The 12,438-nt window shown below is 41.7% G+C and overlaps 1 protein-coding gene across 11 annotated transcripts in view; it reads right to left on the bottom strand.

Moving 5' to 3' along the window:
• The window catches only part of KANSL3 (KAT8 regulatory NSL complex subunit 3), a 40,784-nt gene that overhangs the window by 24,315 nt on the left and 4,031 nt on the right, over window positions 1-12,438 (bottom strand). For 10 of the 11 annotated variants that reach the window (XR_012503043.1, XR_012503046.1, XR_012503045.1 and 7 more), the window contains exons 3-5: window positions 12,210-12,380; window positions 3,527-3,617; window positions 3,195-3,380 (exon numbers count right to left, since the gene is read on the bottom strand). Coding sequence is in view for 8 of the 11 variants with exons in the window: in XM_074354638.1 (XP_074210739.1) it covers window positions 3,195-3,380; window positions 3,527-3,617; window positions 12,210-12,380 (448 nt within the window). In the remaining 3 variants the exon portion in view is untranslated. Of the gene's footprint in view, window positions 1-3,194; window positions 3,381-3,526; window positions 3,618-9,464; window positions 9,530-12,209; window positions 12,381-12,438 lie in introns of those variants that run through there. The other variant, XM_074354641.1, reaches the window with a different exon arrangement.

Here is a 12,438-nt window from a genome sequence, read left to right as displayed (position 1 = left end):
ATATGATTTCACTCATATGTGGAATCTGAAACAAACAAAAACAAAACAAAACAAATTCATAGATACAAAGGACAGACTAGCAGTTGACAGAGGGAGTGGGTGAGGGATAGGTGAAATGCATAAAAGGGACCAAAAAATACAAAATAAGTAAGTCATAGGATGCAACATACAGCATGGTGACTATAGTTAATAATACTGTGTTCCATATTTGAAAGTTGCTGAGAGTAAATCTTAAAAATTCTTAACACAAGAAAGAAAATTTTTGTAACCATGATGTTAACATGATTTAACTTATTGTGGTGATCATTTTGCAATACATATAAATATCAAGTCATCATATTGTATACTTGAAACCAATATACTATATGTCAATTACACCTCAATTAAATAAATATAAAAAGTTCAAAGGCAGCACAAGAAGATAAGCTGCTCCAAGACAAGACAAGAAAGGACAGTGTTCCTAATTTTAAAAGAGCAAGACTGAAAAGATTTCTACATAAGAAATGAGGTAAATATAACCATGAGACTTTCTCAGTTTAATTCAGGAAATAAATGTTTATGCAACATTGCTGTTACAAGGCACTAGGCTAGTACTTACTGCAAAGGAATTTAATCTACAAGGGTTAATGAAGCACGCAAATAACAAAGTTGGGGGGGAGGGCGCTAAGTGCCATAGAGAAGCAGAAGCCTCACACTGCTATGATTCAAACTGTCCAACAGAGAAGGAAGGAAACAGGCAATTTTAATCTCTACACACAGCATGTGAAGTGAGATGAGCTCTGAAGAAATTCCAACAGAAGAAGATAGGAAAAAAGCTTTCCAACCAGATGTAAGCAAGAATGTACAGGGCTTATTCTAGGCACAGATGCTCTGAAGTCAAGGATTTAAGTAAGGAAGTAGGGAGGACATGAGGCCAGTAACAAAGGCTACATCCAAATTGCAAAGATCTTCACCCTCAACTGGCCATCTCTTTGCAACTTACTGTGTAACTGTAAGCCACTGAGCACCCTGAGGTAGAGGATCTGACCAATTAGTCTCTAGAAGTTTTTATCTGGCAGGAGTAGAGTACACCTCTGAAATGACAAAGCCATGAAACTCACTTTCTGTCAATACAGATACTTAGAACTAATTGATCAGTAACCAACTTCTCTGCGTGGAGCTAGGCAGACCAAGCGTCCCTGGTCTCTCCAGCACTGCATCGCTCTCAGCAGACAATGAAGGGGCTAGGGGCTATACTCTCTCTGCTCCCTTTGTAATAGGTCTAATGGTGAAAGCGGCTGGGCCAAGAGCATCATCCCAATCCACCTGCATTTTCATCCACCAGGTATGTTACAAGTTTTAGGAAACAACCTAAGTATTTGTTGTGAATCTGACAGTCATCCGAAAATGAGTCTGATGGCAGGGGAACCACTGCTGAGAGAAGAACCTCGAGCAGACAGCACCTTGCAGTCTGCACCCTTGCTGACTGGTGCACTAGCGTGTCCTCCATCATTTCAGCTAACCCGCACCAGGACCAAGCAGCAGGGCTGAGTAGCACGCGCTATGCCGCGGAGTCCCGCCAGCGGTGCGTCATACTCAAAAAACCTGAGCCCCACTTCATTCACCAGGGAACATCCAGACAGTAACTTCAATGGGGAAGCAGTGCAAACTTCTTCATGAGGGAAAGTACCTCCCAGGCATACTGGCCAGGCAAAGTAAGGCAGAGAAGTGGGCTCTGGGCACTACCAACACTCACCCCCTATAGCATACTCACCAGTGTTATATCTTCCCATAAGTAGAGTGCTGTGGAGAACATTCAAAATGCCTGGAATACTCAGAGGCCACCATTCTCTGCCAGGGTCCTATCCTGACCCCACACCCACCTTGTGCCCATGCCTGTCCACCCTTTAGCTCCCGGGCCGGGGTTTCCATTGCAGAGGAGCAATGGAAGGTGGAAGTCTGGGACTATTTTTCATCTGTCTTTTTCTCCACTAGAGAACAAGTTCTATGAGGAGAGAGAATTTCTGTTTTGCTCACCCCAGTGCCTGGCACACTGTAGGCACAAAATAATATTTGTTGAATGTATAAATTAGTGTCAAATTTCCTACTATGCATTTCATTAATACACCTAGTCCTGAGTTTTGTTTTACTGCTGCACTAAACCAAACTCCTCTTGCTTTCAAATAAATTTAGCATTCTTCAACTTACAAACAGGGATATGGCTGGGGGAAGCTGGTGGCCAGGCAAATTATAGCAACAATATGGGCCAGCTTCCTGCAAAGGAGAAGAAAGAGAAACCATTGAAAAAAACAAAAAAAGAAGTCAAAGACTGAATTAATCCAAGTTGTCTGAGACCACCATTCTGTATCGGAGCAAAACACTAAAAATTATGGTACCACTTATAAATCATTAAGTTACTGTGGGTTTCCTATGTGTCGAACTTTGTGCCGAGCATTCTTTTTGGATTAACTAATTTTCACAAAAATCCTGGATAGGTATTATTATTAACCACTTTTCAGAGATGAGGAAATTGAGTCATTAATTCAAGATCAAAGTTTATTAGTGATCAAGATGAGATCACCCAGGCACTCTGCCCCCAGAACCCATACTCCACCGCACCGAACACAGTCCAGGGCAATAACTGAAATCACAATAAACTGGAATCATGAAGAAAAACGGTTTAACTTTCTGCAATACTGTCAAAGTAAGAAAGCAGGGAAATGTAATAATATGCTTTACAAAGAATGACTGAAGTCAAAGTGTTGCTACCGAAGGCTCACCACGATGAGGAGAGATTGAGGCATCGCGTCACTGTGCCCCTCCTGCTCTGGAACCCCTCCCAGTCCCACCCCCACACCCTGAGCACCACAGGTCTGCTTCTTGCCCCCTCTCAACACTCCTCCCTGTAAACCCTTCATCTTCTCCTTTCTCACCTCACCTCAGAAGTGACTCAAACCACAAGCTGCATGGCTGTACAGGCCCACATGTTCTCTGGTTTGGGGGCCCTACACCTCACCTGGAGACAGGAGACTGAAGACGTTTACACTGGACAAAAATGTGAAATGATACCATGTCTCCTGTTTTTAATAGCAAATCTGTTAGTTTCAGTAATGCCCTCCAGGCTGACGAGGCAACAACCTTGCCCAATCCCACGTCCTGAACCCACAGCAAAGGCGGGCTACCCAGGACGGGGCAGATGCCAGTCAGAGCCTCACCTTCCCTTTCAGTGTCTGCAAAGCATCCAGGTAGGCCGCCAGCATGGGTAGGCTCAAGGTCTCCACTAGGGTGGTGTGCAGCCACTGGATCAGCTTGGTGTCCCAGCTCACGCTTGCCAGAGCCTGCCGCACTCTCCTCGCACACTTGTCCACAGCAACACGGCGCAGCACGGGCTCGTTACAAGCCTGAAAGGTGTAAGTGGAATGACACAGCATGAGGACCACCTGGTTAGCAACTGGGGTTGGGGTGGGGGTGAGGGCCCAACAAGTTAGCCAGCCGTTGAGGCCCGAACTAGGGAGAGCCCACCGTGGCCACATTTCTGGAGTCTTACCCCTTCGTTGGCCAAGCGGGCCAGCCGGTCAGACTGTAGGGCTTTGAGGATCTTGTTGAATAGCTTGTTCTGGGCCATTGTCCAGCCAGTCCTACAAGAGAAATTCTGAGGAATTAAAGCCAAACCCAGAGGATGCGACCCATGCATGTACATTGTACAAAGAAGATTATGTCCTGTTTTTTGTCCCCACTATGAAAAGGTATAACTCAGGGTAGCTCAGTCTCAGACCACTGAGTTGAAGCACACCTAGATTCTGGTCCTAATCCTGCCAATGAATCACCTCAGCACACATTTGTATTAATACACACAGTACAAGTCAAAACCAGTCACAAATGAAGTTTTTTGGTGCTAGCAAAGCTAATTACTTACCTAGTAACTAAAACAATCCATTAGTAAATAAAAGCATGGCATCGTTGCACAGACATATTTGAACTTCACAAGTTTAGTATTTGACACAAAAAGGTAGACAGGATGAGGAAGTATTGTAGTACTAAAACCCAACTAAGAGGCCAATTTCAATCAGCTTTAGCAACAAAAATATAACAAATGAAGTGGCAGTTCTCTCACCCCTTAGTATTACCCCTTACTAACCTTTCTTCCTTTTCCACATATATTTTTTCTGTCTATCACACAACAAACTTACTGTTGAATGGTCTGTTCCATGTAAGTTGACACTGTATCATCCCAGCATAAGACACCTGCAGACACACTTTTATCTTGCTTACGGAAGGCTCCTCCAACTCAGGTGTAAACTCCCTGCAATTAAGACACCTGTCCCACTGCTCTTGTTCCCACCTCATCACAGCCGGCACAGGAGTGCTGAACTGACTAAAGCCCCACTCTTGGCAACCTTAATTCTCTTGTACTCCAACTCTGGCCAGTAATCTTCCTAAAGATAATAAGAGAAAGGTAATAGAAGATGTCTGATTAAGATCTGCTTACCAACTCTCCCTAAAATAAACAGGTGATTAAATTACCTTTTAAAAAATGTAAGTGGATGCCAGACCCAAATGAAAACCTGGAATGACATCAAGGTAGCGCTTCGTATCAGAAGGGATAAAGTAAATAGGGCTGAGACAACTGCTAGCCAAATGGAAAAAGAAAATCTGGATTCCCACGTATCACTTTATACAAAAATTAATTTCAAGTGGAATAAAAAGTGAAATATTAAAAAATAAAACTACCAAAGTGCGAGGAAAAAATAGTGATTAAAAAAATCTATCTATGTAATCTATATCTTAGAATAAGGCCATTATAAGTACAACCTAAAACTCAGAAGCCATAAAAAGAAGGACGAGAAACGTAACTACATAAAAATTTCAAATTTCTGTAAAGGAAAAAAATAAAATATCATAAACAAAGTCATAACACAATGAAAAAATAACTACCATTCCATTAAAATAGAAAAAGCCTCTAGAAATTATTAAGAAAAAGACAAAATACTCAAAACAAAAACACTGGGCAAAGAATATGAAAAGACAGTTTAGGAAAAATGTATAGTCAATCCCCTTCAAAACCAAACATGTAAGTTAAAATAATATTACTTTTTACCTATCAAATGGGTAAAAATTAAGAAGTTCAATAATATTTTGTATTGTGAGGATGTAAGAAGATAGGTCCCTCCAAACTTTGTTGATGAAAATATAAATTTGTACAACCTTTTGGAAATCCAATTTGGAAAATCAATTTTGGGAAAAAAATCAATCAAAAAACCTAAGTGAGATCATGTCACTCCGCTCATAGCCCTTTAATGGCCCCATTTCAATCGGCTGAATGCCAAAGTCCTTGCAATAGGCTGTCTGGATCCCCACCTGCGCAACCTCACTGTCCATAACTGCCCCCAGCTCACTGTGTTTCACCACACTGCCCCGCCCCTACCCCCCATGCACACCCAGCGTGCTCCCACATCACAGACTGGGCCCTAGCCATCCACTCCCTGCGAAACACCAGCTGGCTCCCTCTCCAATCTCCAAGTTGTCTGTCAAATGTCACCTTCCACTGAGGCTTCCCCTGACTCACCCTATTTAAAACTGCCAACACCTCACTCCCACCCCGGCATTTCCTATCCCCCTTTCTAGCCACATCACCTCACATTCTATCCATTTTATTTATTTGTTTGGTCTGTCTCCCTCTGCCGGAATGTAAAGGCCAAGATGGCAGAGATTTTTGTCTGTCTGTGTCAGTGCTATTCCTAACACATAAAGCAACGTCTAACACAAGAGTAGGGACTTGAACGTCTGCTGAATAAATAAACGGATGAATTATGTGCATACTACTTTCTAAGACCTGTAAACAGCTGAGCACAAATTTGAACCGTCACACTCCCTACTACATTAAGTGCACAGGTGCTGGGCAGCAGGAGAACAAACTCGAAATGGGACTTAGGCTCAGCTGTAAATTGAGCTGTCACCATACCAGGGTGCTCGAACTGCAGGAAAGCTGCTTCAGACAACTTCAATAATCTCTATTTCTCTTTATAACAGACTAGCATCCTTCCCATCATGGCCCACCAACCAGATTCCCTCTTTTCTATAGTTCATCTCTCTAAGAACACCAATAACATGGCCCAGTACGTATGCAGATGGAGGACAAATTACCCTTTCTTATTCACATTGTACAGTTATCCCACTGTCTTGGAAAGAGGAAAAACCCTCCAGAAAGGAGGAAAATAACGGTCCAACTTCCTTTCCTTCTGTAAAATAAAGTCTCTACCTACCACATCTCCAGTGTTACAACTTACCACAGTCACAGGCCAGAATGCTATGAGCCAGGAGCTGGCTGTGTGCCCTCAGTCTCCTTGACTGTGAAAGACAGGGCCTAGATGAGCGCTAAGGTTCCTTCTAGCAATAAAACAATTTCAGGTGAGCTATGATTACTGATGGCAGCCTAAGCTCTATGAGAGCAGACCAGTTCTTCAGAAGTGCCCTCTGCCTCTGGCAGCTTTCATTGCCACAGCTAAATCCCTTCTCAACCTCCAAAGCCTCTCATCCTTTTATAATCCCCTTGTGGGGTACTAGAAGCAGTCTTAGGTTTTTTGGAATTGTCCTTTGACTTATTTTCCCATCGCTCTCTTGGCTTAACTTTTGCTAACTTCATCAGGATCTAGTCAGTTTTTGTTGTGGTTGGATATTTAGAGAGATTTTAAACTTGGGAGACAGGGGAGTGGACACTTTTACTCAAAGTTGGGACTCTGGATACCCTGGGACCAGGAAGGCTTGTGGGAACCAGTATCTCCAGCCCATCGGTTCATAATCTCATTTTCCTTCATATTATTTAAATATATATCACATTAACATGAGTAGCATCTCTCTTAATGTACAATGATTCTTGGAAAGCTCTCTGGAGGTACATAGATATTTCTGTATTAATAAACCTCTTTGCTTTTAATGGCTGGTTCTACCCTACTGGTGGACATTTAGGCTGTGTCCCTTCATTACTATTATAAACAGTCACAGTGACTACCCCTCCTTTTCCCAAAACACACGTGCATACAGCTCTCTGTATCTTTACATGGTCATGCAACTATCTCTGCAGGGTAAATCTCTTGAAGTGGAAGTGAAAGATCTGTGTTAAAATTTTAGAATTTCCAGTTCTGTGAAAATATGTATAAAGACATCCTGAAAGTGGTATTACACTGCGGCCTTATCCCCAGCAACGATGCTCAGTGATAATCAAACAGGTTAAGCAACAAATACAATTTCTTCATGTTCAACAATCTCCTGAGCTTTCTCAAAGCCTACAGACCATGTGGCAAACACTAATTCCAAGGACTGAGGATGAGGTATAATTCCTATTTACGAGGTATCAACAGCATTTCAAAAATTATCCTGTTCTTTATTATAAAACAGGATGTTTCCTCTGTTTTTCTTACTCTGTATTTATTCTGAAACCCAAAATGATGGGAGCAAGGAAAATGATGTGAACAAAATGGGGGGGGGGGGGACTAGAAAGCTATTTAGAAATTACTACCATACACCAATGACAGCTGAAATTAAACTCAAAAACCACAATGCTGAGAGTCTAAAATCCCCAGAAGAAGTTCTTAGGATTGTTGCTGGATATATAACGAAGTGATTTCAAGAATTAAAATATGTTCTCTGTATTTTGTCAGCTTCGTGGGAGGCTGGAGAATTAAGTGGGCAGAAAAAATGATCTAACCCAAGATTAAGATAAAGAGCATGCAAAAGATATAATTAAGGAAAAATTTAAAAACAGGAGACAATTTTAAATACAAGTCTAAACAGTCAGATAGCTGATGGGAACTGTGGTGAGTCAACACGCTCCCCCCACCGCAAGCTATTCAATTTTCATGAGTGCAAAAATGCCTTCTCTCCACTGCTTGGATGAGATCAGATTCATCTTATGTTCTCCATGCTCCCACTGAACCTGAATGATGTTCTGACTTCTGGCTCATCTTATCCAAAACAGCCAAAAAGTCACACTGGTCCTAGAAAAGCCTGATATTTTCAAAGGTAATTCTTTCTCTGATACTAACTCCGTATTAAAATGCCTAATAGGAAGTCAAGCAGAGAGAGACATCAGAGAGATGAAATAGGTCACACTTACTTTTTCAGATTACAAAATTCTTTGCTTAAACACCAGGAGAAAGGAAGAGAGGAATGAAGGAGAAAGAGAGAGGAAAGAGAGGGAAGGAGAGAGGGAGAGGGAGGGAAAATAAACAACTCAAAGATCTTGAACTCAAAATTTCAAACACCCATCTAAGATTAACACAAAGATACATACAATACTGAGAGCTATAATTAGAACAAATTTGGAAAAGGAGAATTTTTTTTAATTGAATTCAGAATTCTGATTTCTAAGATAAGACACCCTGCTTCAGGACACTAAATTCTTTTACTGAAATGTTGGCAACATCCTAAAATCCATTTGAGCAATGCCCCAAAGTATCCTATGTCAGGAGTACTTTTCAAAATGTCTTTCAAAAGCCGTGCATCTAATTAAACTGGACACTTGACAAACATCTGGGGGGGGGGGTGGGGAAGCTGCTCCAAACTCTGGGACAACGTTACTCCACCAGCAAATGTAAGTCATTTTCAAAGGTTCTCCAAGTCACATGACTTTGACATGCAGACACAAGGACATAATCAAGACCAGAGGTCGGTAAACTTCTGTAAAGGATTGGATTGTAAATATTTTAGAGTTTGAGGGCCACATGGTTTCTGTCACAACTAGCCAACTCCACAGCTATAGTGCAAAAGCAGCTATAGACAATATCTAAATGAGTGGGCATGTCTGTGTTCCACTAAAACTGTATTTATGGACACTGAAATCTGAATTTCACGTGTCTTCTTTTGATTTTTTTTTTTTCAGCCACTTGAAAATGTAAAAACCATTCTTAGCTCACAGGCCATATAAAAACAAGTAATGGGCCAGATTTGGCACACAGGCCATAGTTTGCCAACCCTTGATCTAGAAAATTAAATCAAGCACAGAAGAATATTTAAACTGTTTCATGAAATATCAGGCACACCTAGAGTCAGCTGCAGGGGTTAGGGGGCTTCATTTTCTAAATACAGAGAGTTATCTGAAGGCAGTTGCTAATAAAATAATTCAAGAGGGGGAAACAGGGTACTAAAAAACAAAATTAACTTTGACTCCATTGATACAGAGATCAGTAATCTCTCTGAGGAAAAACAGATTTCTAGGGAGCTGTCCTATAGTCCATGAGTTCTTGATGTGGGAAACTGTAATTTTACATGATTTTATAGAGGAAGAAAAGAAGCAGCAATTTAACAATCAAGTCAAGGGAAAGAATGGCAACAAGATGATTATAATCTGAGCAGAGGGAACTAACTTCAATCTCCAAACAGGCTACAGATCCAGAATTTGCAGCAAGGTCATAAAACGGTGACCTCTGAAATTGAAGCCAATAAATATCGTTAAATAATGAAATTAGCTGTGTGCAAAAGTGACCTACCTGAAGAGATGGTTTGTAAGCCTGTTGCTAATGAGAGAAGGACGCCTCCAAAATCTCATCAGACACTAAAAAACAAATAATCTGAGATAAACTGAGCGCTAATTAATCATATCAATCTGTGGCAATGTCATAACAGAAGGATGGAGGTCCACATGGGGAAAGACAAGCCAAAGGTAAGAATCTGTCAGTGCTTCTCTGCAGGACTAGGCAGGTGGAGGTGTGCCCTGGCCTAGTCTGTGGGCTCTTCTTGTTGAGGAAGGATGGGTGTGTCCAGCTACCTTGCTGAAGGAGGGCGCCTCCTGTGCAGGGTCTCCCCTCGCCATCCACTTCTGGAACACAGTGGCTTCCCAGACTCTCCTACTGAGTCAGCGCTCTGGGCCAGGCCACCCCAGTGTCTCATCTGCCCATATCCCTCCTTGTAAACTAAGAAACTGGTATTCATATGTATTATTAAGTCTCTGATGACTTTGGGAAGCATGAAGAGTCCCCCAAATCCTCTTGATTATGACCATGGGTGAACTGACAGAAAAATTCATGCAGTTCTCCCACGTAGTTTCTGAAACTGCAAACTGAGGACAAGGCAACCAACACCACCATAAAGGACACATGTGAGGCCACCTTGTTCAGCCACTACTAGCTGGCCTCTCTCCTCACTGCCCTTAAAGAGAAGGTATCGTAGTTGAGATCACTGAGCTCCAGAGTCAGACTGCTTGCTTTGAACAAATCTCTGCTCCACTATTTCCTAACTAAGGTTTCTTTAACTCCCTGAACTCAGTTTTTTCATTCGTAAAATACAGAGGAAGAAGGGATATGCCCAGGAAAGCTGCAAGGTTTAAAAGAGACAATGCATATGAAGCGCTTGGCACAATGCCTGGCACCTAGAAAGCACTCAGCAAATGGTAGTTCTTTCTGTTACTACCATTTTCACTATTTTTATTATTATGAACTGTAACAATAGTGATAAACTGTTCTGCTGAATTGACTCCACTACCATTCCAGTAGTTATCTTCTTCCACAGCAGTTTTCCTCTCTATGTGAAGCTCTAGAGAGCATTTCCCCTTCTTGGGGCACGACATGAATTCCAGTTCAAGACCCCAAATGACTTCTTTATAAGCTCTTCAACCAAAGGCAAAACTGCTCCTCCTTCAACAGCCACCAACCTGATCACCCAAGCACACCAGCTCAATCTCATTCCCTGCTCCAGCCAGACTCACAACTCAGGCCAATAGCCTCGAACTTTCCTACCCTTCTTCCTACCAAATTACCACTTTTTCTTCCATTATGATAAAATAAGAGTGCTCCAACATTATGACAAGTTTACCACTTATCAACTCCTGATGTAAGGATTTTAATACTCCCTTACAGATGGTAGATAAATACATACAGAGAGAGCCATCAGGGAAATGCAAATTAAAACCATGAGATGTCACTTCACACCCACTAGAAGGGTCATAAAAAAAAAGATTAGAAACAAGTGTTGGCAAAGATGTGGAGAGACTGGAACTCTCACATGTTGCTGCTGGGAATGTAAACTGATGTAGTCCTTTTGGAAAACAATCTGAAAACTTCTCACAAGTTAAACAGTTATCATATGACCTGGCAATTCCACTCCTAGGTATATATGCAAGAGAAACAAAGATATATGTCCACACAAAAGCAAGTACATGAATATTTGTAGCAACATTATTCATAATAGCCAAAAATGCCAGCAACTCAAGTATCTACCAACAGATGAAAGGATAAACAAAATGTGATAAATCCATACAATGCAATATCATTTACTAACATGCTTCAACATGAATGAATTGTGAAAACGTTATGCTAAATGAAAGAAGCCAGACACAAAAAGACCACATCCTATGTGACTTCATCTATACGAAATGTTCAGAAGAGGCAAGTTTAGAGAGACAGAAAGTAGACTGGTGGTTGCTAGGAGTTGGAGGTGTTGGGAGGAAATGAGAAGTGACTGTTACTGGGTGCAGAGTCTCTTTTGGGGGTAAGGAAAATGTTCATCAAATTGACTGAATATACTAAAAACCACTGACTGTTCACATTAAATAAGTGAACTATATGGTATGTAAATTTTGTCTTCATCAGGTTTTATGCAGTAAGTAAAAGATAAATAAATGTATGCCAAATGAACAATGACAAATGACCTAAAAAGGAGTGTTGAGTCCCCAGGGCCAGCAGGATGCATAGGAACAAAACTAGCCAGCAAACTCAATGAAAATGGACTGAAGTGTTCCCCCAAAACCACAGACTACAAATCTATTTTTAAAAGCCACTCAAATCAAACACCTGTTAGCTTTTCACACGACTCCAAAACATTTTCCCTACCCTAGTTATAGACCATGTAAATACTATCATACAAATGGACATTTATTTTAATGGGGTTATTTTGGTAGTCTAGGTAACTCCCATATCATAACATGTACTACATAAGCTACAGAACTAGTCATACCTATCAGATTTAATTCATTTATTTGATCAACATTTATTACATGCCTACTATGTGCCAGGCAGTGTCCTAGGTGTCAGGGATGCAAAGATGGCTGTGACACAAGCCCTCCTCCTGAGGAGCTCACTGCACAGTGAGCTGAGAGTTAGGAGAACATTCTGGCTCATGTGGCTGCAGATGAAATAAGCTCCTAATAAAAATGTTTCAGTGAAGATGATGATACAAAATATTTACAGCGCGGTGACCAGTAACCCCGTAGTGACCAGTCCTCGGGAGAAGCGGCCCACCTGTTGACATGCTCCTCCCAGTCCTCCGGCGGGGGAGGGGCATCCGCATCGGTCCTGGCGAAGATGACGTGCCGCTCACACTCGTTCATCACGCTGCGTGCCTTCTGATTGTCGTACAGTGGCACAGGGGTCGATGTGATTGTCTCCACGTCTATTGGGACGTCCGACTCACTGTGAACAGGTGAGGAAATAGGACCAGACACATATACTTCACACCATACAGGTATTT

Source organism: Camelus bactrianus, chromosome 28 (assembly GCF_048773025.1).
Source record: "Camelus bactrianus isolate YW-2024 breed Bactrian camel chromosome 28, ASM4877302v1, whole genome shotgun sequence".
NCBI classification, from domain to species: Eukaryota; Metazoa; Chordata; class Mammalia; order Artiodactyla; family Camelidae; genus Camelus; species Camelus bactrianus.
This window is presented reverse-complemented; position numbering and strand designations above follow the sequence as displayed.